The 25,028-nt window shown below is 45.6% G+C and overlaps 2 protein-coding genes and 1 non-coding gene across 5 annotated transcripts in view; 1 reads left to right on the forward strand and 2 right to left on the reverse strand.

Moving 5' to 3' along the window:
• Nucleotides 1-10,909, reverse strand: part of BRD3 (bromodomain containing 3) — a 41,565-nt gene extending 30,656 nt beyond the window's left edge. Inside the window, exons 1-2 of one of the 3 annotated variants that reach the window (XM_065648235.1) lie at nucleotides 10,872-10,909; nucleotides 8,376-8,525 (exon numbers count right to left, since the gene is read on the reverse strand). The gene's annotated coding sequence lies outside the window, so the exon portion shown is untranslated. Of the gene's footprint in view, nucleotides 1-3,236; nucleotides 3,304-8,375; nucleotides 8,526-10,871 lie in introns of those variants that run through there. The other 2 variants (XM_065648234.1, XM_065648233.1) reach the window with 2 other exon arrangements.
• Nucleotides 10,697-21,993, forward strand: WDR5 (WD repeat domain 5). Its single transcript, XM_065648238.1, has 14 exons — nucleotides 10,697-10,814; nucleotides 12,420-12,609; nucleotides 13,449-13,557; nucleotides 14,244-14,317; nucleotides 15,238-15,327; nucleotides 15,920-16,009; nucleotides 16,564-16,647; nucleotides 17,454-17,509; nucleotides 17,660-17,706; nucleotides 18,501-18,576; nucleotides 19,123-19,156; nucleotides 19,860-19,934; nucleotides 20,146-20,233; nucleotides 20,881-21,993. Exons 2-14 carry the CDS (start codon nucleotides 12,529-12,531, stop codon nucleotides 20,979-20,981), a joined length of 1,005 nt encoding a protein of 334 aa, XP_065504310.1. The 5' UTR covers nucleotides 10,697-10,814; nucleotides 12,420-12,528; the 3' UTR covers nucleotides 20,982-21,993.
• Nucleotides 21,994-23,393: 1,400 nt separating this feature from the next.
• Nucleotides 23,394-23,521, reverse strand: LOC135996706 (U6atac minor spliceosomal RNA). The gene has a single exon (XR_010607302.1). It is a non-coding gene; the product is annotated as a U6atac minor spliceosomal RNA (small nuclear RNA).
• Nucleotides 23,522-25,028: the final 1,507 nt, after the last annotated feature.

The raw sequence follows: 25,028 nt of genomic DNA on the forward strand, positions 1-25,028 counted from the left end.
GTTCATTTATTTAGTGAAGTGCAGTTCTGTCTGCGCTGAAAGCACCTGGTAGCTTACCAAAGTAGACAGAGAGTAATATTTTGTAAAAGTAATTAAGCCTTTGAAACACGAGACCTCACTACAGCACTGAGCTGCTGCTGAGGACAGGGATTTGACTCCCGAGTTGTTTGTGCTGTCAACGAAAGCGATCAGGCTCCCAGATTACCCCAGGGAGAAGCAGTGAGATTCTAGAGTGCAGCAGGGCTTGGCTGGAAACCAACCACCACTGCAAGAGTGTCCCCCCCCCAGTTAAGAAGTAAATATTTAACAGCACCTTTCAGAATTTGTACCAATTAAAAGATGCCCCGGTAAATACTACGGGAAGCCTCAGACTTCACCAGAGCAAACTGATTTATCTGTGTGCGCTGCCTTCAGCTCCAGGGGAAGAGACTCTTGGGTCAGGCAGGATCCCTGGCCTGCACACGCAGTTTGTGGGCACCAAGAACCTCCGTTAGACTCCCCACCATTTTAGGAGATGACCGAAGGGTAAATTTTTAAGCACTCAGGAAAGAAGCATTTTGCAAGATTATCAAGAACTGTGATTTAAGTTGTTGTACCCAGTGCAGTCACAGTGCAAAGAAGCACCAGCTATGAAGCTACTGAAGTACTTGCATTTGCAGACACCAACAAAGCTAGCCCTAGAGCCAGACTGTGCAAGAGCGCTGCTGCCCAGCATGCTTACTGAGCTGGAACATCACACTGCTTTGATACGCTGTTCTTCTAAATATTTTTTTTAAATGACAAGAATTAAAGTTTTTTAAAGCACCTCAGTGCTTAAATGACCGAAGTTTTATTTCCAAAAGCAATGGAGCCTAGTTTTTATTTGAATGAAACACTGCAAAGTCAGTTTTGAAAACAAACCTTAAGACACTTTACATTGCATGTGCACTCTTTCTTAATTTAAACTCTGCATGCATAGGTCACTAAAACTAAAAAGCACTTCACTGGAATAGCTACTGTCTCAGCACTGAGCACACAAAACAATATTGCAACCAAGTTTATGCTTAACACTGAATAAGACTGTTACCCTCTGCCCAACCCTTTTATTAAGCATTGTGTCAAAGCACTAAATACATGCTGAGTATTTTTAACCAGTGTGGATTAAAAAGAGAGAAACAGACACACTTAACATTTACTCTTTCCAAAATGGAAGGCTTTGAGGTCAGGAGTTACTCTGTTTCAGGAGGAGTCTCCCAGTGTATTATTAAAAAACCCATAAACTTCTGTGCTAACAAAATAAAGAGACACAGCAGCTCGAGCTGTGATCGCAGATCAGGAGGCAGGACTTCACATTTACAGTACACTCAAGCAGCTGGGCAGTTGTAAGCAATACAGATTGGGGGGTTTTACTGGTAAAGTAAAACTGCTTTGGGTATTTCTTGCTTGTTTTGACTGTTGCATATTTATTCTGCACCTCTCACCCATACTGTAGTCACCAAGTCCTCTAACACCATATCGCTGTGTGAATTAAAGAGTTTCAGCTCTGTATTTCCAGTTCAATTTAGAGACATCCTCTCAGCACACGCACATGTACTGAATGCATTAAAAATACTAACAAGCATGTTAAAAAAAAACACTTCTCCATTCCCAACAAGGAGCAGCAGGTGTGCTTTGCTAATTACCCCTTCACCTACTGTTTACTAGCATCAGGAAACTTAAGATGTTAAAAAAAATACATATATATATACATTCAAAGTATTAGTGAAGTCATCGTATTTGCTTATCCAAAAAAGTTTATTTTAGTAGCTTTTGATTCCTGAAGACATCAACAGAAAGGTATTTCCACACTACAGAACCGTCAGAGAACACTATGTGAACCTTACAGAACACACGCTCCACGTTGTCACAAGTAATTTCTGTAGGAAACACATTCCCTATTAACACTCTGAAAGACCGAAACAGGTAGTTTAAAGACGCGCGCAGATCTGCGACCTGAACACTGCAGCTTTGTTTGAAAGTGAAACCAAGCAGGCTACAAATAATGCTTTATCGCCAGCGCCCTGGGAGGTGCAAAAAGGAAACAAGCAGTATAAACGGAGGAAAAGTACAACTGAGTTTCGAAGTTTTGCATTTTATTACCGGGAGCATTATTTATAGCCCGACGCTTCTATATATAAGCCTGCGACCTGCGTTTCTTTTTACACCAATAAAGCACATCAAGTTTAGGCAACGAACCCTCGGTTTCCGTTTATTTGCGAAGAGTTCGGTAAACACCACGCATTGACACGAGCAGAGCGGCTGTGTATATACATACATACACAAATATACGGACAACGCACTTTTCACCGCATCGTACGCAGCCCGCTAAGACCTTTTTTTTTTTTTTTTTTTCCCAGCTCACAAACCAGCGACACAGTTGGCGGCGGGGACGAAGGGAAATGGCCGGGAACAGCCCAATGCTCCGTGTCCCGGCTCCGCGCTCCGTGTCCGGCTCCGCGCTCGGGGCGCGGAGCCGGACACGGAGCGCGGAGCCGGGACACGGAGGTTTGGTGCTGCCTAGTTCCACCCTACCCCCCCCCTTTTTTTTTTTTGCACTTCCCCCCTCTTTTTTCATTCTTTCTTCTTCTTCTTTTTTTTTTTAAAGGCGCTTTCAGCCCTCCTTTTCCTCGCCCCTAATTTTTCCCCTTCAAAAGATGGCGGGCAGAGAAAGCGAGCGAGGGGAAAGCGAGCGAAAGAGGGGGAAGAAGAAGAAAAACAACCCCCCCCCAAAAAAAGAGGAAATAATAAAAAACCAACCAAACAAACAATCTTCATGCGTAAGGGGAACGGGAATCCGCGGGGCTGCGCCCCGGCCGTCTTGGGGCGCTCAGTGAGAAAGGGAGGGGGGAGCAGAAGATGGAGAAGAAGCGGCAGAAGAAGAAGAAGAAGAAAAGGGTGGGCAGGAGCGGCGGGGCCGGGAGGAAATCAATGGGCAGGCTGCAGCCAGCCCCGCCGCGCTTTGTTGCATTGTCGCGGGAGCACAAAAGGCTGCGGGGAAGCGACGCGGGGCTCTCGTAAGAAGAAGGAGCAGAAGAAGAGACGAGTGGGGGGGTGGGGGGGGGAAAAAAAAAAATCAGCATTGGCCTTTCCCAAGTGGGTTTTGCTTTCCTCCCCCTTCTTCCCCGCCCCCCCCCCCCCCCCCCCCAGAAACCATGGCCCAGTGCTAGCAACGTACACCCAAGCATCTAACAAATAAACGGAAAGATTAAATAGATTACTTTGCCCCGGCAGCTCCAGCAACGTTTGCCTTATAGTCCCTCCAGTTGCTCTTCTTTTTATCCTCGGCAAGGCAGTATAATAGATGCGCTAAGGCGCCCAAGAGCTCATGCGCCGGGGCGCAAGGCCATGTGGGGCCGGTAGTCCCGGGCCCGGCCAGGGGAGAAGCGGCCAACGGGCCCCGGACTACAAGTCCCAGAAGCCGGCAGGTCCCGTTCCCCCCCCCCGAACCCTCGCTCCCTCCCCGGACCGGCGGGCCAGGGAGAGAAACAGCAGGAGGGGTGATGCCCCGGGCAGCGGGGGCGAGGCCGGTAAATACGCTCCCCTCAGTGGGGAAAGCGCCTCTCTTGGTTTGGCGGGGGGAACCGCGATAAAAACCCGCGGGGAAGCGGCGGCTGGTGGGTCCCCACCCCGGGCAGACATTGCCGGGGAAAATCCGGCTTCGCCTCCCCGCCCGCCGTCGCGCTTCTCGGGTTCTAAAGGTACAAGAGCCCTTAAAAGTGCGGCTAGAAAGGTGCGGGTCCCGCTCGGCTCCACAGCTGGAACCCACGCGTGGGACCGAGTTGTAAATCACAACTGCAGGAGCTGCCTTGCTCTCCCCCCCACCCCGCTTTTTCTTTTTAAATCGCGGTTTGCATTGGGTAACGTGCTCTCACATTATGCAACAACTACTAGGAATCACAATAAAAATAGAACGCCGCCAATGCAAGCTGTAGTAGTAAGTGGCAAAAAAATTAAAAAAAAAACCCAAAACAACAAACCCCACAACCCGATGTAGTTTGCGCTGGTTAGCACGTTTCATAACATTGTCAACTGCTGAAAACAACAAGAAAAATAATCTAATATACACAATAAAAACAGAACATGAATTCTACAAACACACCCACCATAAGAGCATCAAACATAAGCACTGTTAAAACCACAAACGCTTCCAAATAACAGACCAACACAGCCTATATCCCGAAGCAAATCTACGAATGCAAACAGAACTTAAAAAAAAAAAAGCTGCTGCTACTATAACCCTAAATATGATTCAATTGCTGCAGCACAAAAGCCAAGAAAAAAAATAGAGCTGTTGGAAAATAAACAAGTCCAGGGGAAACAATTGAGCATCAACATAAAATAAGAAGCAGTTAGAGGATTTCTCTGTGGACACATATGCTGGCAGAGGCTGCCACGCTGCCTGTTACAGACAGCCATGCAGCGATGCCAATTAATAAGTCGGTTGATTGTAACCATAAGGTGAAGGCAGTTTTACTGGAAGACCTTATTTCCAGAAGATTAGCTTTTGAAAAACGTGACCAACGGGACTGAAATTTCTCAGGAGGTCTGATATAATCTGCAAGACTGGGTTTTGTACAGGCAAGCACACAGATGCTTAAGAAAATTCCACTCAGGCTTGTGGCTGCCTCAGGATGAAACCAGAGTTGTGCATGTGCCTTAGCTGAACCCCCCAAAAAAGTGCTTTTTTGCACTCAACTTCAAGGCTCATGTGAATTCAGGAACTAGAAACTTGCTCACAGCTGTACTGCTCTTGACATGCTTTTGTAAGACCACATTTGAAGTTGCAACTGCATCTACAGCCGAACTCCACACTAGGTCAGTGTACGCCTTAGGCTCCCCTCTGCCCACACTGACCTTTTTGACTTGACCATTGAGTACCCGAAAGCCACTTCAGTGCCCTCCACAACCACGCGGCCTCTGCAGGAACATGGAGCACGTGAGCAGCAAGAAAAAGGCACATTCCATATCTTAAGGGCAGCAGCCACACTTCACAACCTGGTGTTCACTAAACCTGCCCCACGTCTGGTCATCACATGTTCCTCATTGCCAGACTGAACAAGGAAATCCCTTTGAAACACCACCTGAACTCTGCCCTGCCTAAAAGCATCCTGAACACTGGATATTAGATAGAGGGAATCAAGCACAGGGCACATAAAACTCTTCAAGCTGGCAGGGCAGAGTCACCTCACAATGAACATTCGCAAGTTAAAAACTGGAGTTTGATCCGCACTGCAAATCCACTTTCAAGAGCAGCTTGGTGGTGGAGGGTACAACAGAACTGCAACCCAAAAAGCAGTCTTCAACTACACCTAATACCGCCTTACCTCACCCAGCGTGGGTATAAAACAGTTTCATCCCAAATTGTTACGTTTATTAGGCATAATGCTGAGCAGGCCAAACAATTCACATGCAAAACTCTCCCCCAAGATTTCACCACTACCAGCTTTCAACCTGGAACATACAAATCACACACACACACCTACCTGTAGGTCTGCAAAGTTACACTTGAAGAACCCAGATGCATCCTCTAAGGGAATAGGAAAGCAAACATGTTCTAGGGATCCTTAAAGCCTTCTTTATACCAAACAGGCACAGGCTGAGTCAGTTTAAATAAGCCCCATAGGAGGTACAGTGAAATCAAATCATAACAATTCAAGCACTAGGTACTTTGCCCACAGTAAAAGCACTTAAGCTGAGGAAAAAAATAGTTGCAATCTTTAAATGAATTTCTGAACTGATTTTATCATATTAGTTTTACACAGAAGATTTAAGTCTGCCTGTTTGAGGATACCTTAACACCAGCTTTTCCATAAAATGCAAGATTACAGCAGCAGCTTTTCACTTTCTCCTCCTCCTCAAGCTCAGAGGAACATCCTAGATTCACACAAAGCCTTTTGATGAGCCTCTGTGGTCTCTTATGTTGCACCTCCAGTTACCCAATTAGTACCTTGTTAACTAACACCTGCAGTGTATTTATTCCTTGCCATTGCACTGTTTTTAACCCTTAATTCACAATAGTACATAAACCCTTCTAGGAAGCTTTGTGCATATGCTTTGACAAGAAAAAAACGTATTCATGCAAAACCAGAGTGGTTTTTAGTGCTGCTAAACACTGACACTTCTCTACCCTTAGTGTTCAGGGTAGGACTTGAGTCTTTTGAAAACAAGAGTGGACAGAAGCAGAAAAGTGAGATTTTTGTCTTTGTGAGACTGATGAGTTTTGTGAGATCTGGCCACGCTCAGTGCCTTGCATGACTGCATCCAACAGCACTTAATAGTAATCAGGAACTGCAGGGAACACTAACCCAGAGCACCAGTTTTTTCTAAACTTTGCTATAGGTACTAACTGTAAGCTTCTGATTCTTTACCTCACCATTCAGCGCCTGTTTGACTTTCAAAACCACCATGGCCTGCTGCAAGTGAGCTCTTTGTTAGTATTTGTACTTGGGAATTACCAAGGGATTACAAGTGGAGAAGGCTGCTGAAGTACGAGTATCACGTTGGCAATGCATTCTGTCCTCCAACTCTGGGCATGTCCGTAGGCATACGGTTCGTTTACATGCATGCGAAGGCTGATGTGAGCTCCACACGCCTCAAGGCTGGGAAATTTGGCCATTCTGCCCATTTTGTCAGCCATCGGCCGCCATGGGCTCCAAGAGATCTCACACATCAGCAGACTCACAGCAGAGCCTATTACCGGCAGCTGCTACTTCTAGAGTGGATGTCATTCTACATTACATAATTTATTCAATAACAGTCATGTTTGGGATAAAGAAATAATAGTGCCCCAACAGAAGATTGCTTAAGAGCGTGTAGAAAATGTCTGGGATTATATGACTCCTATCATCCCAGTGCCAGAGAGAAGGGTGTTGAACACAAGGGGATAAATGCTTTTATTGCGACAGAGAGTCATCTTTACCAATTATTTTCTTCACTGTAGTGGCAGGATTTCCTCGATTGAGTAAGCGTTATTCAGTAAGTTAAGGATGACATGACTAGGGCAGAGGTTTGAAACAATAATTGCAGTTTGTTCTTCTGTACTACCTTTCATCTGTGGAATTCACAACAATGCAATAATCCTCCTAACAGCTTTGTAGGTAAGAAAATATTATGAGCCCTGTTTTTCAGCTAAGGAAGCTGAGAGGGAATATGATGATGCAGAGAATCATGGGCAGAGCCGGAACTGGGGCTCGGCTCTTCTGACTAACACTTTGTCATTCTGAGAGCCTGGACACACCAGTTGATGAAGCCACCCTCGCTACTACAGGACCTTTGTCTCTTCAGTGTTTTGCTCTTCATCTGGAAAAGGGTGAGCAGAGCCCCCAAACACGGAACCCAGGAACCACGACATCTACGAGCCCCAAAAGGCACAGAACTATGTTAACTGATGGGAAGGCAGGAAATGCTCTAACCAAACAGTAACACTTTAAAACATCTCAATTTCTAAATGACAATGAGTACTAAATATACTCAGATTTCCCTAAAACTATCTCATGGATATGAGTTAATTGTACTGAACTGTCCATTCATTGGGGTTGTAACCATTTGTACCAGCCAAGAACGAAGCTCCTGATTCCCAGAAGTGCTGAGAACCTGCTGCTCCGGTTGAAGAGGTTGGGAGAGGCAGGCTGTCATCACGTCTGGCAGTCACACCACGTGTGATTCAGTCTGGGGCTCACAAGTCAGCAGCCTTTTTGCATTAACTTGGCTGTGACAGGCATCGGGGGGAATCCGCTTTGAATGACCGGACTCCAGTCCTGCATGAAGTCCTCCCTTCTCTTCAAAAATATGGACTGTTTCTTAACAGGTCTTTACTAACATGGAGCTCTACATACACTGTGTTCAATGATCTGACTTTGAAAGAACTTCAGCTTCCACAGGTCCCTTGTGCCCAGGCTAAGGGTTTGTACACATCCCTCTCAGGGCAGAATGAATCAAATCCTACCTGCTCTCCACTGGGCTGAGATTTCCCGTTTTTAAATGAACAAATGTTGGCAGTGATGCAAGCACGGTTCATAACGTAGTGGGGGAGGTAGAAATATCAGCCTGGAAAAGGTTCACTGTTTGTTTTTAAATCCCAGAAGAAACATATGAATGCGATGTATCTGGGATTTACAAAGAAACAGAGGAGCGTATTAGCAACCACAGAGAAACAGTGATATGTCAGAGATCAGCAGGTTTCTCACAAGTTTTTCCTCTGTTTCTTGAGCAGCGCGTAACATACAGTAAGCCTGTTCCACGCTTCCTGTGTCTGCTGAGAGGCCCAAGCAAATAAAAGTCCTAACTGAGATTGCTAATTGTGCCAGAACATAAATGTGGGCTTACACAGCTTGTAAGCTTAATGCCTTATTACTCACCATTGCAAACATAAGCATGAGCTTGTTTGCAGCAGTCAGGTCTAAAGAGCAGGTCCAGCATGTACTGAAGTTAGTGGGAGCTTTTCCACAAACGTTAACGTCCTTTGGATCAAATCTGCAGGACTGGATTAGTTCTGGTCTCGGTGGAACCTGTGGCAAAATTGTATACATCAGTCATAGCAGCACCCGTGGCCTCAGCTCTGTTCCTGACACCCTTAAACCCGCCCGAAGGGATCTCAGCAGCACTGAAAGCAGTCATTGCTGTCTCATCTGAGCCACTCATAGACTTTTCTTTCTCTTTCATAATTATGGGAAGCTGCTCTCCAACAAAAAATAAAAACCCTCAGACAGGTGTCTTTTCCACTGTACTTGGCAGGTCACCAAGTTCAGGCTATTTTGAACCAAATGGAATGAAAGATTTTGCGAGGGAGAAGCCTGCCAAGCCCCACTCTTTTCCAGAGAGAGAACTTGGACAGATACCACATCCTGCTGATCCCAGCTGTGGCAGCATGGCTGGGGGAGCAGGAAAGACCCTCACCGATGACTCACAACCAACAAGTTAAATTTCATCCAAAGATAATGGGCTGTCTGTGCAAATCCCCAGGTACTCACAGTATGCAGTCCCCAAAAAATGCCCTTGCGCGCTGAGCTGCCTTTCTCTGCAAGCGCCATGCTGTCAAAAACCCTGTCTAGCCTGTGAGCAAGTGCTTTGCCAAATGGAGTTTATCATACTTTAACTTGTTTTAAAAAAAATACAGGACACTTAGAGGCTAAGGGGCTGTTTAAGATTACGATTAATTTGTGTCAAGGCTACCGTTTTCAAGTTTCAGAGAGGTATTTTTCAGTATAGAAAAAGATTTTTATACAAACATATATATTTTATACATATATAAAAAAATATTAGGGAAAAACTTCCAAAGCAGACACTGAGAGGTAAAACACAAACTTTTATCTCCAACGTGAAAGAAATAAAAACACCTTATCCCTGTCACAGGAAAGTTATATAAATACATAGCATTATACTGCTGATTTGATTTGTGCTCTTTATTTTGTATTTGTTTTTTTAAAATAATGAAAACTTCAAGCAAAAAACATCTGGAAGAATCTGCAACAGGAATTTAACTGGATTTGTTTCCTAACACTGTTCTGGGGACAGTGCAGCTCTTACAACTCTGTCTACATTTTACCTCCTCGAGTTTAGACAGCAGGGTTAATTCTCCAGACTTCTGCTGTGGGTTTCCAGGCTGTAGGGGAAGAGCTTTGGCTTCACTGTACCACAGCTTTTTTTTTTTACGGCTTCTTTTTCCTTTCTCAGCTGCCACTAGAATTTTTGGAGCCCTAAGATCTTCCTGTGTTAAAGGGCCAGCAAATGACACGTCTCCTCCTTTTCGTCCCTCTTAACTGAAAGCAGACTGTAATGTGTTCTGTGCAGCGTGGGCTCAGAAAAAACCACCGCTCTCCAGAAAAGCACACATGCTTAACTTTTGGCCTTCGTGAATCAAAATTAAATGCTCTTCTGAATCAGGGCCCATGTACGCTGGTACACTGAGAACCACCTTAGATACGGTCTCACCCCAGCAAATATTACAGCCTTAAATGGCTCATCCATCAGCCCCACGCATTATACACATTAGTGCGCTGTGAATTTCACAGCGGTTTTTATCTGTGGTGCTGGTGCTGCCCCGCACAGTAACCCACCGACACCTAACTCTGCTGCAGCCGGGTTCAATGGTTTTTTAACAACTGCAATGAATGGGAGCAGAGCCGTGCAAGTGGCTGCGTACCTGACCGCGGGTGCCCAGCGTGATCTGTGCTACACAGCAACGTCCCTCAGGCTGGATGGGGCCCTGACCAGACCTGCTCCGCGCCACATGCCCGGCAGGGCCCTGGATGCTGCTGCTCTCGACGCCCGCTCCCCACAGAGCCACCCAGGGCAAGGACAGCACCTCAGGGGGCCTCACCCGTGGCAGAGACAGGGCACAGCGCGGAGCTCGAGGCCTCCTCCCCGCCGAGCGCTGCCGCTCAGCCCAGGAAAAGTGAAGGAGGGGCGCGCTGGGCCGGAGCGAATGCGCCGACTGCCCCTTTAAGGCGCCGCCCGCCCCTTTAAGGCACCGCCCACCCCTCCAAGGCACCGCCCACCCCTCCAAGGCACCGCCCACCCCTTCAGGGCACCGCCCACCCCTCCAAGGCACCGCCCGCGCGCGCGAGCGCCGCTTTTTGGCTCTCGGGCCTTGCCGTAGCGCTCCCGGGAGAGAGCGGCATTGTGCAGCCTTTGGCCGGCACCGCGCATGCGCCCTCCTACATTCCCCCCGCCTGGCGGCCCCGGAGCTGCCGCCGCCGCGTCCCTCCCCTCCCCTCCTGCGGCCGCGCTCCTCCTCGCCGCGGAGGAGGCGGCGGCACCGCCGCCGGCCCCCCCTTTTCCCTCCCCCTTTCCCCCCGGTAAGTCACCGCGAGGCGCGGGGCGGGGCGGCCCGTTTTCCCCTCCCGTCTCCTCACCGCCGGGCTCCCGCACCGCCGTTCTCCCCGCGCGCGCGGCGCCGCCTCCCCTCAGGCAGCGCGCGGAGCCCACTCCGCCCCCACCGCCCCCCCCCCCCCCCCCCCCGCTTCCCCTCGTGGGGGCCGCGCGCCGGGCCTCGCGCCGCCACCTCCCGCCTTCCCACTCCCGCGCGCGCGGGGACCCCCGGGGCCGGCGCGCGGTGCGGGCGCGCGTGCACGCGGGCGGTTCCGCAACGTGCGGGGCTGCGGCGGGGGGGCACCCCTGCACCCCTCCCAAAGTTTGGGGTCCCCCCGCAGGGAACTGCACCCCAACTGCACCCCACCTCCCCGAGCGGTGGCGGGGAAAGGGCGTTTGCAGCCGGCGGCCGTGGCGCTGCGGGCCGGTGGGTGTGTCGGCACCGCGTGCCCGGCGGCGGGGGCTGCGCCGGCGCTTGGGCGCCCGTTTGCGGGTTCCCCGCGTCCCCCCCCGCTGCCAACCCCGCGGGTGCGGGCGCTGGGGTTCGTGCCCCCGATGCTGCGCTGCAGGCGGGGATGGGCGAGCTCGCCGAAGTTGCCAAGCGAGTCCCAGGTGAAAAGGGTCTGATCCGCGTTAGAAAACTTTTAATTTCTTATCGTCGCCACCGGTGATTTGTCCACGCTGTGGAGAGGGCTTGTTAAAGCAGACAGGCAGCTGGTAGTGCTTGAAGGAGATGTTTAAAATGCCACTTAGTCACTGGAAGAGCAAATGCCGTTGCTCCCAAATCTGCTGCCGCCCCCAAAAAGAATGGCAGCGGTGGTGGGATATTGCAAGTGTACTTCGAAGGCAAATCCTTACAGTGTGAGCTGGAGGTTATTCTGTTCCTAAGCTGAAATGTGGCTGAGCTGCAATGGAGATTGTTCCCTCTGCAGCATCAGCCCTGGTTACCAAACACTGGCACAGCACTTGAGCAGGTTTTGTTACAGAAAGCGAGTCTGGCGAGAATAACACAGGGCTGGCTTTGAGTCAGGAGAAGGTCTCAGGTGGAGAAGGGTGTGATTTGATGCTCAGGTTGTTTAGGAGGGAAATCTGAGGCTGAAATCCTTGCATTCCGAGGTGGAAGGAATCTAGTAGGGTCTTAAGCTGTGGAAATGCCTGTTATTTTTTGTGCTCATTATGATCTTGTATTCTCTTCCTTAATAAATGTGGAAAAAAAGAAAAGGCCTCAGACTGTTTTTTTTTCACCTTTTGTACAAACCGTTGTATTTACTGTGTACTGAGTACGTGTTAGAAGCATTTTGGGGAGTATGATATGAAAACCCTTCCACACCTAAAAGCTCTTCTGCTTTATTTCTATTTGGAATGGAGCAGAGTAGAAAAAAGCTTTGCAATAAGTAATAAAAGGCCATGGCTCGGGTTCTTGGTCTTGCACATAAGTGGGTCTGAAGGCCTAAAATGCTCCCGTGTCGCTAAACAGATACAGATATGGCTTTTCACACTGATCTCTGGCACCTGCAGTCAGGATAATCTCATTCTTCTAGCTGCTGAGAATCTTTTTGACAGCTAATGAGAATATTTTGTTTTTCTTCCAGGTTTCCGTTTCAGCGCGGTTCTCCTCTCCGTGGCAAGAGCTGCCTTTTGAAGCAGCACATTCATTCTCCCCTTCAAGCACCATAAGTCTCATTTGCCAGCTCCAGAACCATGGCAACAGAAGAAAAGAAGCCAGATGCAGAATCCACCAAAACACAATCTACTCCTTCCTCCTCAACCAATCAGAGCAAGGTGTGTGTGGGGCTCTGAACAATATCCCTGTAAATACATGCGGCGACTACCTGCATATTCAACTAAAAAACAGAATTACAGAATTGAATTCGCATATAGACTAAGAGCTTCTCCAGGTTTCTGCTTCTGATGTCACGTTGAGCTGAAAATGTGCTGAGGATTTGATGAGAAAAGCGAGTGGAGTGTGGCCCCTTTTGTCGTGTTAGGGGTTTGGGTTTTTTTGGTTTAGTGCAAGTTCTTGCTAATGAAATACTTCTCATCAGTTTGAGCATTAGAAAGGCAGGTTGATTGTATCCTCGGAATGCCTAGAGGTGGCTGGAGAGTCAGTGAATCCATGTCTGTGGTTGCAAAGTGGGGAAGCAGTCATTATTCAGATTCTTTAAAGCCTGCGGATGCTCAAAGGAGAAGTTACTGTCTAACTGTGGAGGCTTCACAAAGGGTGAAAAGGGGGAAAAAACCCCTGAGATTATGGGGGATAGAGAGGAATTGGTCTGTGATTTGATTCATGATAAGGAAGAAACCTGCAAACGCATAAAAGCACTACACAGATCAGTACCAAGAGTATTATTTTGATCTACCAAACACAGGATTACTCTCACCTTTTGGTTATTGGCTTGGGTGGAATTTGTACTGGGGATGAAGTTGGTGCAGCAAGGGGGGTTTTTTGTTTGTTTTGTGGGTTTGGGTTTTTTGCATTTGGAGTGGGGAAAAAATGCAAGAATCTCTATTTTGGTGAACAGTCATGCAGCCCATTGCTGCGTACTGACCCAGCTGGGTACAGGGCTTGTTACTGAGATACTAAATTTGGAATTTATTCAACTCATGTATTTTTCTTACAGCCTGCGCCAGTAAAACCAAACTATGCTCTAAAGTTCACGTTAGCGGGACATACAAAGGCAGTCTCATCAGTAAAGTTTAGTCCTAATGGAGAGTGGCTAGCCAGCTCCTGTAAGTATTGCTTTTTTTAATCTCATCTAAAAGGTGCAAATGTGGGCCTTGGAGAACTCTGTCTGTAGCGTTTCCTTTGTCAGATGGGAATGATGTGGGAATGACTTAGGTCTTTGGCTTAAATGCAAATAGTGTTAATAAAACCAGTGCTGTGTACCATATATAAATCAACTTTTATGTTCAAGTGTCCTCATGAAAGTCCTTCCCTCTCCCCCGCCCAGGTTTTCCAACCTCTACCTCTGGCAAATATCAGCCTTTTTCTCTGGTGTGTTTTACCAGTTAACATGGATAATACGCTTGCTTTTTTTGCAGGCGTTAATTCAGTCCAGCTTGTGGTGTAATTTTTGTTCTTTTTGGGCAAAAGCATTTCAGCCTTCCCGTGCATTCCCTGCTTTTACTACTGGCGATTTAAAACAAAAGTGGAAACACAAGTTGTCATCAGGGAAACTAAAGCGGCTGGAGACTCTGCGCATTCCAGGCAGTTTATGTAATCTCAGCTGCTGCAGCTTGGCCTGTACCAAACTGTTCTTTACGGTTATATATTACCTTATACACTTAGGCCCGCTTGGAGAGGGAGAAAAACCCGGTGTTTACGGAGGGGTAGTTAATGTATTTCTTTCCACCTGGAAGGAATAGCTGTATCTGTTAGTGCTGTCAATATCTTAACTGGCACATTTCTTTTCCAGCTGCTGACAAACTCATTAAAATTTGGGGAGCGTATGATGGCAAGTTTGAAAAAACAATATCTGGTCATAAACTGGTGAGTACGAGGAGATCACTGTGCATGTGAATTTACTCATAAAGGATTTCGCTTTCTCTTCCTCATCCAGAAATTTCCATTCTTGGCTAGTTTGGCTTGGGCGGGAGGCTCGTTCTTCAGTCTCATTTTGTACTTCTTTGTTTATAAAGTCCTGCGCAACAGCCCGGGACTGGAATTGCTGAATAATAGCAGGTCGGGCTGGAAATCTGGGTGAAGCGCAGGCTGGCAATGCCGGACCTGCCTGCACACTGCCTGGCATCCCCAGTTCAGGAACACCAACCTTGGACACAGGGCAGCGCATTCTTGGGTGGAAATCCCTGTAAACTGTAACACTGTGTCCTGTTCCATCTTCCCTTTGTAAATGGAGCAGAATGGCTTGCCTTTTAAGGAGATTGAATATTTCTTGTGGGTTTGCCTACATAAACACAACACTTACTCATTCTGCACAGTTCTGAAGAAAGCACAAACTCCCAAACCCTTTGGTTTTGTTTTCGGAAGTTTCTTACGTGCTGAAGTTTTGTAAGCAAAAATGAAGATTCACCAAAAGAAAGATCAGTAGAATCTTGTTCTTCTCCAGCCTTTAGGGACTTGAGCCATAAAGAGCGAGCCATTTGTCATGAAGAGAAGCCACTAACTCAGATTAGTTCATATAGCATAGTGTTTATGAATTCCAAGAGAGGGTGTTGGTGGCTGCAGTCAGAGCTGCGTGAACAAGCCATTGATGTTTTTGGAGTATATGGCTCAGCTGAAAATGAACAAGTGCCAGAGGAGCTCTTAACCCAGTCAAATAAATTAATTCCCAGCTCTCAATGCTGAATTTTCTTTCAGGCTTCAGCTGTGAACATAATATGCAGTCTATGTTTTCTATTTTCCTGTGTTGGTGAACAAACAGAGCTGAGAATTGTTTCCCTTTGTTTTAGGGCATCTCTGACGTTGCTTGGTCATCAGATTCCAACCTTCTTGTCTCTGCCTCCGATGATAAAACTCTCAAAATATGGGATGTAAGCTCGGTAAGGGCAGAAATTATTATTTACCTTCCTTCTCCCCAGCATTGGCATCTTAACTCTTTGGGTAATATTCACTCTTTCCTGCTTATGATGAGTTGCTGGTTGAATGGGCTGTGAGGATGAGCGAGTTGTGCTTTTGGAAAGGAGGTATTTACAGGTACCGTGAGGAATTAGTTATTTCTGAGAATGCTTGAGCCTTACGGTGTCAATGCAACCGCTGCCTTCATTTCTGAAAGCAGCCTGTCAGACTAAATGCTTTTGGGACTTCTTATTGTAGCTTCACTTGGTTTTGCTTCTTTTCCCCTTCCTTTTCTGCTGTTATGATGAGAATGGGATAATGTGGTTGAATTTTGGTTGGGTATGTTAAACTGCTTGGGTCTCCTGAGTGGCCTGAAGAGTTTGCATCTTGGCTGCAGTCATTAAAAATGTGGGGTTTTTTTCTTTCTTGTTGTTTTGCTGTAGCTGGTCTCCTGCCCATCTAAATGTGGGGTTAGACATGGTTGCTTTGTGTGCTGCACAGTGATTAACCCTAATGCAGCTTATCTTATGGTGCTGAAGGATGCGGTGTACTTAACTCTGCTAAATCTTGTTTCAGGGTAAGTGCTTAAAGACATTGAAAGGGCACAGTAACTACGTTTTCTGCTGCAACTTCAACCCTCAGTCAAACCTCATCGTTTCTGGATCAGTAAGTGATTTATTTTTTTTTCTTAGTGCAAAGCAACTACTGCACACCCCTGGTACCCAACACTAAGGGGACAGGGAGGTTCTTTTAGGGATCCTTTGCAGAACCATGACAGTACTAAATCATAGTTACAATTAAAGCTCTACAAACAGGGTGTTATGATTAGTATAGCACAGAATTTATGATTGGAATGGCCCAGGATTTCTACAAGCAGAATGAATGTAGTACAATTTATAGGTAGCGTAATACAGAATTTATAATACAACTTAGAATCTAGGGGATTAGAAATTGTAACTTAACTCACAGTATGTCTTCTAATCACCTGGACCCTCTGCAGATTGGGTCAGATCTTAATGCTTGCTTTGCTGTGTCAATATAACAATCATAATCTAGACTCAAACATCATACAAAATAAAAGAGCGTGGTGCTTGTGTCCTGGGCTTGCAGCCACAGGGCAGCTGGTGGGAGACACGTGCACCTGGTCGAGCTATGACACCTCGCACGCCTCGACTAAAGGTGCATCGCTAAACCACCTTGTGCGTTTCTTCCATCTTCAGTTCGACGAAAGCGTGAGGATATGGGATGTGAAGACAGGGAAGTGCCTCAAGACGTTGCCTGCGCATTCCGACCCGGTTTCAGCTGTAAGTCCCTTCCGATAAATCAATGTGCTCATTTATTCAGCAGGACTCCTGCCTCTATGGAGAAGGGGATTTGTGCTCCAACTCTTATTACCAAGCTCTTGCACAGGGTCACGGATGGGCTGGGGTGGATTTGCCAGTAGTGATTGCTCATTCATTTATTAGGTAAAAGGAGCTTGGAACACAGCAGTGCCCATTCAAATGAAGGAAAACCAGAAGGTGTTCAACTCTTAGTATTTTTGGAATTAAGGAAAAGAAAAAAAATTTGAGCCTCAGATGTGCTAAACCATGACCATCGTAACATGATTGTTCTGCCTCATGTAGAAGATGCTTCACGTTTACAAATGAATGTTAGTAGCAATTATTCTTTAAAATAGCGGTATTTTGAGGTGTAGTTCAAGGGAATAAATTGACCTTAAAACATATATATGGCTACAAGTGATGTTAAATTCATGCTCTTAAAATTATAAGGTACTATCCCCAGGCTTGATACTACTATTATTTGAGCAGCTAATGCTTCTTGGCTTCTGAAGAAACATGTATTCCAGTTCCTGATGCTTAAATAAACAGCTGTAGTTAACATCCATTCCTCTATAGTTATGCCAGACAAACAAGGGGAAAGAATCTTGGTTTTGATTGTGTTCCCCATCTAAACTCGCGGACGTGGTTTGTATGTCGTGTTGATGTCCTGCTTCTATCCCCATGAATTGCAGTGCCAGTAGTGGAACATAAGTACTTTCAGTGGGGTTTAAAAATTTGATCTTTGTGAAGATGGGGAAATTTATTTTTCCCTTTCCACAATGTTACAGGTGCATTTTAATCGCGATGGATCCCTGATAGTGTCAAGTAGCTATGATGGACTCTGGTAAGTGGTTATGTCTTGTCTGCAGCACAGTTCAAACCTTTTGCCTTTTTTTAAAAAAAGGACTTTTTTCAAAAAGCTTGTATTTGTAATGTTAAAATTGGAACAAAGAATTCAAAACCAATAGTAATTGTTCTTGTATGTTTTTAATAGTCGAATCTGGGATACAGCATCAGGCCAGTGCTTGAAAACACTGATTGGTAAGTAGGAATATACTTCTTGTTTGTGCTCTACTCTTTGCTGTTGAGTTGTAACATGAATATTCTGCATCATTGCTGTGAACAGTGGCTTCCTTAAGCTCTATTTTACTGTCTTCTTACCATTCTGTTAGTTCATCGTTGTCCTCTGAGCTGCTGCAATGAGAGGACCTCTCCTCTCACACGAGTGGAAACTTGCTTAAGCTTTGAGTGCTGTGTAGTATAAATGGGCAAAAATAGAGTTTTGCGATTTTTCTGCCGTTCAGCTGTGTCGTGTTTGTGCAGCCTTTCAAAACTGTAACGACAAAGCAGATTGTGCTGTTGGATGTGGTGAAAACGGGTAGTCTGTGACTACACAAGCTGCCTGTTTGTATTGCAAGATGCATCTTGTGAACATTGCTAATGAAACCCCGTTAGGCTCGTGTTCCTTGGTCTTTCGTATTCTTATAAAGCATTACATAGGTAAGTTGTACAGCACTGCGAATCAGTGGCATGCATTCCAGTATAGTGATTTTTAGAAGGCAGAGATGCAGTCTTGCTCTAAGTGTTGGTGCAAGGGAGGGCAGTTCAGCTACAAAGGGTTATGTAAAATATTTGAGAGAAAAATGCTTCATATCCTTTTTTTAAATTACTGAAACAATCACCATACACCTCTCGTTTTCTTGAAGTACCAAGGGACAAGAAGACTGAAAGCTTGTTTCAGTGAAACAATTAACAAATTATTGTCAAAGGAAATTTGCTGCCATTGAGACAGTACAACTGTGCACTGTTTAATGTTGCTTTTATCTTCACTGTAGATGATGATAACCCTCCTGTGTCTTTTGTGAAATTCTCTCCAAATGGCAAATACATACTAGCTGCAACTTTGGACAAGTGAGTGTTAAAAAACAACAAACACAAATCCCACAAACAAACAAATAAAAAAAACCCCAAAACCCCCCACAAACAAAAACCAAAGAAAAACCCACAGACTTTGAAGGGTTTGGGTATCAGCTAAAACTTTATTTTGCTGCTGTTTAGCTATCATGGTAATTATACTACACAAGTATACAAGTTCGTATATAGTATCAAACTTGAAAAGCCTGCAAGGTGTTGTGCCAAACCACCTTGTCCTCTGTCGCTGTAATTTGTCTGTTATCCTGCCCATCATTTCCCTGAGTTACCTGGTCATTATTTATAAAGAAACTTGCAGGTGTGGGGAAATACTTAAATATGCCCTATTTTATGGAGGAGAATATGAATGGCATGGCAGTAAAATTGATGTTTTGGGGTTAACTAACTCTTAATTCTGAAGCCAGACGAAAGTGATCCATGTAGACTTTAAGAACTCTGATATAGAGAAACTTTTTCTGTTACTAGAAAATTGTGAGATGAAAAAACTCCGAGAACTAAAACCTCTGTTTTTCTGTTGTTTTCTAGCACTCTTAAACTTTGGGACTACAGCAAAGGAAAGGTACAAACAATCCTCTCTCACTATGTAGGAAAATCTGGATTTCATGTGTGTTTCTGGGGCTTGCTTAACGTTTTATGCATACTATAGAAAAAGTTGTTAGTACGCCTTTATTGGAGAGGACGAACTTTTAGCAGGGCCTGTTGCGATAGGACAAGAGGTGATGGTTTTGAACTAAAGGAGGGAGATTCAGGCTGGACGTGAGGAAGAAATTTTGTACATTGGGGGTGGTGAGAGCCTGGCCCAGGTTGGCCAGAGAGGTGGTGGCTGAACCATCCCTGGAGACATCCCAGGCCAGGCTGGACGGGGCTCTGAGCAACCTGAGCTGGTGCAGATGTCCCTGCTCATGGCAAGGGTTGGAATTAGATGACCTTTGTAAGTCCCTTCCAACCCAAACCGTTCTATGATTCTATGTCTTGTGATTCCCTGAGACAAACCAAGCTATATTTCTGCTTTTTTTTCCCTTTATGAACAATAAATTTATGTTTTCTTTCTCATGCTAACATGACAGATTTAGGGCTTCCCCTCCCCACTTCAAAATTGTTTCGTGGTGTAGGGCAGAAGTGTCCTCTACATCCTCTAGATAAGTTGGCAGGGTGGGAAACACAGGCAGATATATTTAGTCTTTTCTGCCAAGAGAGTTTGTCCTTGACTGGGAAAAATTACCTCTCGGCTGTGTTAATGTGTTGTGGCTCTTCGCTTTCAGTGCCTGAAGACGTACACAGGACACAAAAATGAGAAGTATTGCATATTTGCCAATTTCTCCGTTACTGGTGGAAAGGTTGGTGTTTCTTTGAGATGCTTTTTACCAATGTGCAGTTTTTCCTGCTTTTCTCTGTAGAAGAAACACTTTGGGAATGGAAAACCTCCTTTGTCGTATAATGTTGGAAGTTCCCTTTCATATCATGGCAATGAAATGTTTACTGAGTAATAGCAGTTAGATATAGATGAGGAGAAAGATGAAAATAACCTGTGTTTTTTCTGCTTTCCAGTGGATCGTGTCCGGTTCAGAAGACAACCTGGTTTATATTTGGAACCTTCAGACAAAAGAGATTGTACAGAAATTACAAGGACACACAGGTGTGGAAGAGGATTTTGTTTTTATTGAAGGAATATCCCTCATGTCAACCTGTAATGAGGGCTTAGCTTGAGTGTTTTCTCTCTGATGTTTAGTTTTGACTGCCAGACCCATAAATTCTTGACTTTTTTTATTTGCTGTCTCTGACATAAAATGCAAAGAGTTTAACCTGTAAAGTGAGGAAGAACAAGAATCTGGAGAGTTCTTGCATTTTGAAACCTGTCAAACACTTTCCAACTACGTACTCTCAGTTCGTGTTTGCTGGTGTTGCCTCTCACAGAGAAGCAAAATGCTTCTAAACAATATTCCCTCAAAATAAACCAAACAGTTTCAGAATGAATATGAGGCCTTGGTACTTATTTTAAAAATGCTCTTTAAGCTTCAATGATTGATTGCTGCTTCCCTTGTCTGCAGTCGTGCTGAATAAAGCTACAGCTAAATGGAAAGTTAAATGTATTCATGAGGTGTTAATAGGTGGAAAATACTTACGAATGATGTGTTTGAAATCCTGCTACAAGGAAACAGTAACTTGGCTGTGCTAGTTTTAAATGTAGTAGCGATACACGTTCATTTTTGGGAATGGCTGCTATGACCCAGATTCCATTTCTGTAAATAATGCTATTTGTATCTCTTTTCTTTTTTTGCCTAGATGTGGTCATCTCAACAGCTTGTCACCCGACAGAAAACATCATTGCGTCAGCGGCACTAGAAAACGACAAAACAATTAAACTGTGGAAGAGTGACTGTTAAATGTTCCAGCATCACTTTAGAGACTGTCAGGAAAAAATGTTTTTAAAAAAAAAATACTGAAAAAACCACATGACAATAATAAATCCAGTTTGGCAGGAAACCCGAAGAATATTTGATAAAGTGGTTTCTGTTAGTCTTGGCCCAAAGAAAACGTCTTAGCTCTTTGCTAGAACCGGGCAACGTGGTGAAAAAAAAAAACAAACAAAAAAAGATGCAGTGTCTCCTTTTCTTGCCTGATCTTTTGACAGACAAATGGATCATTCTGGCTTCGCGTTAGAAGTGTCAGCCTTGTTCTGGACACCCCAAAGATACTGTATTTATGGTGGCATTACTTCTGGGCACTGTTGCTGGGTAAGGAAGAGCTGCCAGTCTGCTTTGTAACAGTAAGTTCAGTCACAAGCCTAGAGATGTGTGGAATTTTTTTAAAAAATGTCTGATTTATTTTTTTTTATTTTTTATTATTTTTTTTCCCAGAATGTAGCTTCTAGTCTCTTGGGAAGTTTCTGTATTGTTTTAAATAGGAGTACTGCATCTTTAAGGGTGCTTCATTTTAAACACTCAGCTCAAACTTTGTGACCAAATAAAACCGTACAGTTCCAGATTTCCCTCCTCCTGCCCCTGACTTATTCCTGTGGTGAAATCTCCTCTTACCTTCTGTATAGTTGCTTACCTCTTGTTACGTGTGTTTAATAGATGCTGTTTCTAGAGCAAAGTTACAGTTCTTCTGTTAACCATTAAAATGAATCCTGCTTGTAGTTGTTCTCAGCATATTTTACTTTTTTTCTCTTCTGGTTATAAAGCGAGCTCACAGATCACTGTAAAGTTATTTCAATGTAAACAGAAAAAAAACCCCAACAAGAACAGACTTTTGTATCTTGAAAATCCATCATATGAAACTGTATTGATAATGGCATGACTCTATATCTATTTCAGCGTTGGTATTTCTTTCCCTTTTTGTCATACCCATGTGGTATTTACACATCCAAAAAAAAATACCATATGCCATAATAAAAAGGTGGGATTTTATGTGTATGCTTGTGGTAAGAGTGGTACTAATGTGATGTGTCTGCGTCCCAAAGAAGCCTCCCTTAAAAACACCTTTAGAAGGAAATATTTTTGCAGCAGCTGCGTTGGGTGAAGGAGGGAGGAGGAGGAGGAGCAGCCTGGTGCTCTACATCTGCTGGGGAGAAAGCAAAGAGGAGCATAACTCAAGTCAGAAGTTGTTTAAAGTAAGTGAGAAGATTGAACTGAATGTCTCAGCAGAGGCAACGTTGGTACAAACCCTCCAAGACCTTTAGACGAGGGGAAAGGAATCCTGATCCTGCTGCCCTCGGTGCAGAATGGGTTGGGAGGCTGACCCAGGATTTCACTTGTGCCTCAATGCAATTCCTAATGAGCACAAGTTTTAGTGCACCTAAAGGGCTCTGCTCTAAGGGGATGTTTAATTTCCAGTGAAGCAAAAATCCTATTTTTTTTCTTTTTGCATTGGCCTTGTTCTTGATAATAACTGAAAATCAATTGCAGAACAAACCTCTCCTCTGGTGGCTGCTGGGAGACTGCCTCGCTTTACCCTTGCTGAAGAAGACAGCTGCAAGACATGAGGTACAGCTTTTCAAAATACAGAGTTCGTCTTGAGCTGGTACTAAAATGGCTATTAGTGATGCCACCGTCTTTTGAGGCTTTTCGTTACCACCAGGAAAGGACACGGTGTCTCCAGACTTGGTGAGCATCACTGCTGAAATAATCAATTTCTTCATGAATTTTTCAGTCTTTTTCTGGCATTCCAATGAAACTTTTCAATTGCAAGATGTCGCTGTGCTGCTTTTCCAGTGTGGAGATTATGGTCTATTATTCCAGCAAAGCATTTTTGTAACATTTTGTAGTGCGGCACTTCCCGCATGTTGGTGTAAGCAGCTGTGCCAGGGCTTCCCTGCCCTCAGAGCTGCAGAGGGAGATGCTTTCCCCACAAAGTCTCTTGAACAAGGATATTCTCTTCCCCCAAACTGAAGAGCTTCGATGTAAAGGATCTACTCTTCTAGCTGGCCTTTGTAAAGGTTGTGTGTAAGTCTCTAGTATCCCACCTGGGAACAATGCTGGGTGGCGTGAGCTCTACTTGGCTCTAGCTGTATCCAGCCTGGCATGTCAGCAGTGCTTCGGCAGCCAGGATTAGCTAAGCTCGTCAAGCAGGTTGCTGAAAACGAGGTCTGTGCCATGGCAGGGCTGGCTTGCTGTTCTGTGGTTGGAGAGATGGAGCTTTGCTTGTGTTGAGTGCAGCCTGACAATGGTTGGAGCGTGAGTGTCACCCTGGGGCTCTGCTGGGTGTTTTTAGGCTGAGGGAAAAGGAGTAAATGGGGTGAAGAAAGGAAGGGGAGCTGAATTTTGGGGGTTTGACCTCCTGAGGAAGAAAAAAGTTAAAAAACATGGTTAGATGCCACGAAGTAGGTGGCAGTGCCTTAACCGTATGCGTGTTGTATAGGCCACAAGGGCCTCTTCCATCCTTATCAAGGGGAGTGCTAACCTTCTCTCCTTTCATACAACACGGTTTAGAGTCCGTGCCCAGTGAGATTTAAACCTCCGTCTTCCTGTCTCTATTGCACCTACGGTGAGAAACAAGTAGTGTTTTCTTCCTCCTCCGTTTGACATCTCTTTCTGATGCCGATGTGACGTTTTTACTCAAAGGTTCGTAGGGTCCTTAAAAACCACGAAAAGCCCGTCAAAATAGCGAAAACGCGCGCTTCTGGGCGCCTTCTTAATATATTCATCGGCCTCAGCCAATCAGAGCGCACGCCCCGCAACCCGCTTTGACTGCCCCCTGCCGTTGGCGCCGAGCCCCCGCCCTCCGCGCACCCCGCCCTGACGAACGAGGGGAGGGCACGTCTGCTTCCGCCTCGCTAATGGCGGCGGGAGGGTGTGAGTTTGGGGGTTCGAGTCCCGGCTCCGGCGGGGGCGGTGCCGAGCGCTGGGCTCAGCCTGCCGCAGGGATGAGCTCTAAAGCAGGATTTGCAGGCGAGCCTGTCTAATCTGCGCAGGGTTTAGCCGTCTTTCTGGGTATCTCGAAGGTTTAAGTGGGAACATGACTGTACTGGAGGATTTGCTAATCAATTTTTTTCTCCATCAGGGGAGGTTGGCTGTTTCCTAAAGTGCTCGCGGTGCCCCTGGGCTGATAAATCCCTCTAAATTGTATCAAAGCTAATGATGAGTTAAAAGAAACGTACACTGGTTCCAGGCGTGGAATCAGTGAAAGAGGTTGGTTATTATTTTTTTTTCCCTTTTCTAAAGGTCTGCCCAGGCTCCTCCTGGCTGCCCCTTCCAGACACTGATGACTTTATTAAGGGATTAAAAGTTAGTTTCTTGTCTTTATTGAACGCTCTGATTTATGCATGCATTTAAATCAATCCCATTTCCTGCGTTTTATCCCTTCTCCCCAAGGCTTTCAGGCTTTGCTGTGTTAGACATTTATTATAATCACATTGTTTTGAGGCAAGCGAGACACCGTGGGTGGTTTAAGCGATTTGAATAAATGAGCTGCATTACTCAGGCAATTCTCCGAGGTGCTAATTGCCCGTCCCGAGCTGTAGATGCTCGTACTTGGACAAGTTTGTGCTGCCTCCCAGTGAAATATTAGCAAGAGTGCTTGCTAATGAAGATGCTGTGTGGAGATGAGGTCCAGGCCCCTGCCTGGCCGGGAGCTGTGTCTGGCAGAGGGGGTGCCCGGGGGGCGGATTTCAGGTGCTGCTAGCAGGCGGTTGCTGGATGGGCTACACAAGCAGCTTATTTTGTCATTTTAATTTTTTAATCCCACGCATTCGGTCGCCGCTCTCCTATTAGTAAGCATTAGCTCTCTAAGTCCCATTAGTTCCACAGAGAGCTGGGGCTTTGCTTGTGGGGAGACTGGTGGGGAAACCAGCGGGAGTCTGGGGGCCTGATCCTGCAGCCGGTGACGTCCGATTCTGGCCCTGTGGGATCACAGCCATCACAGTTTGGTTCTTTTCCTTCCCTCCAGAGCCGACGCAAGCCCAGGGCTGTCCCTGTTTGGCCTCTCACTGC

The sequence above is a fragment of the Caloenas nicobarica genome, chromosome 19 (assembly GCF_036013445.1).
Source record: "Caloenas nicobarica isolate bCalNic1 chromosome 19, bCalNic1.hap1, whole genome shotgun sequence".
NCBI classification, from domain to species: domain Eukaryota; kingdom Metazoa; phylum Chordata; class Aves; order Columbiformes; family Columbidae; genus Caloenas; species Caloenas nicobarica.

Coding starts and splice junctions, on each gene's coding strand:
- WDR5 (XM_065648238.1), top strand. CDS start 12,529: ATGGCAACAGAAGAAAAGAAGCCAGATGCAGAATCCACCAAAACACAA. Junction 13,558..14,243: donor AGAGTGGCTAGCCAGCTCCT/GTAAGTATTGCT, acceptor TTTCTTTTCCAG/CTGCTGACAAACTCATTAAA. Junction 19,157..19,859: donor GGGACTACAGCAAAGGAAAG/GTACAAACAATC, acceptor CTTCGCTTTCAG/TGCCTGAAGACGTACACAGG.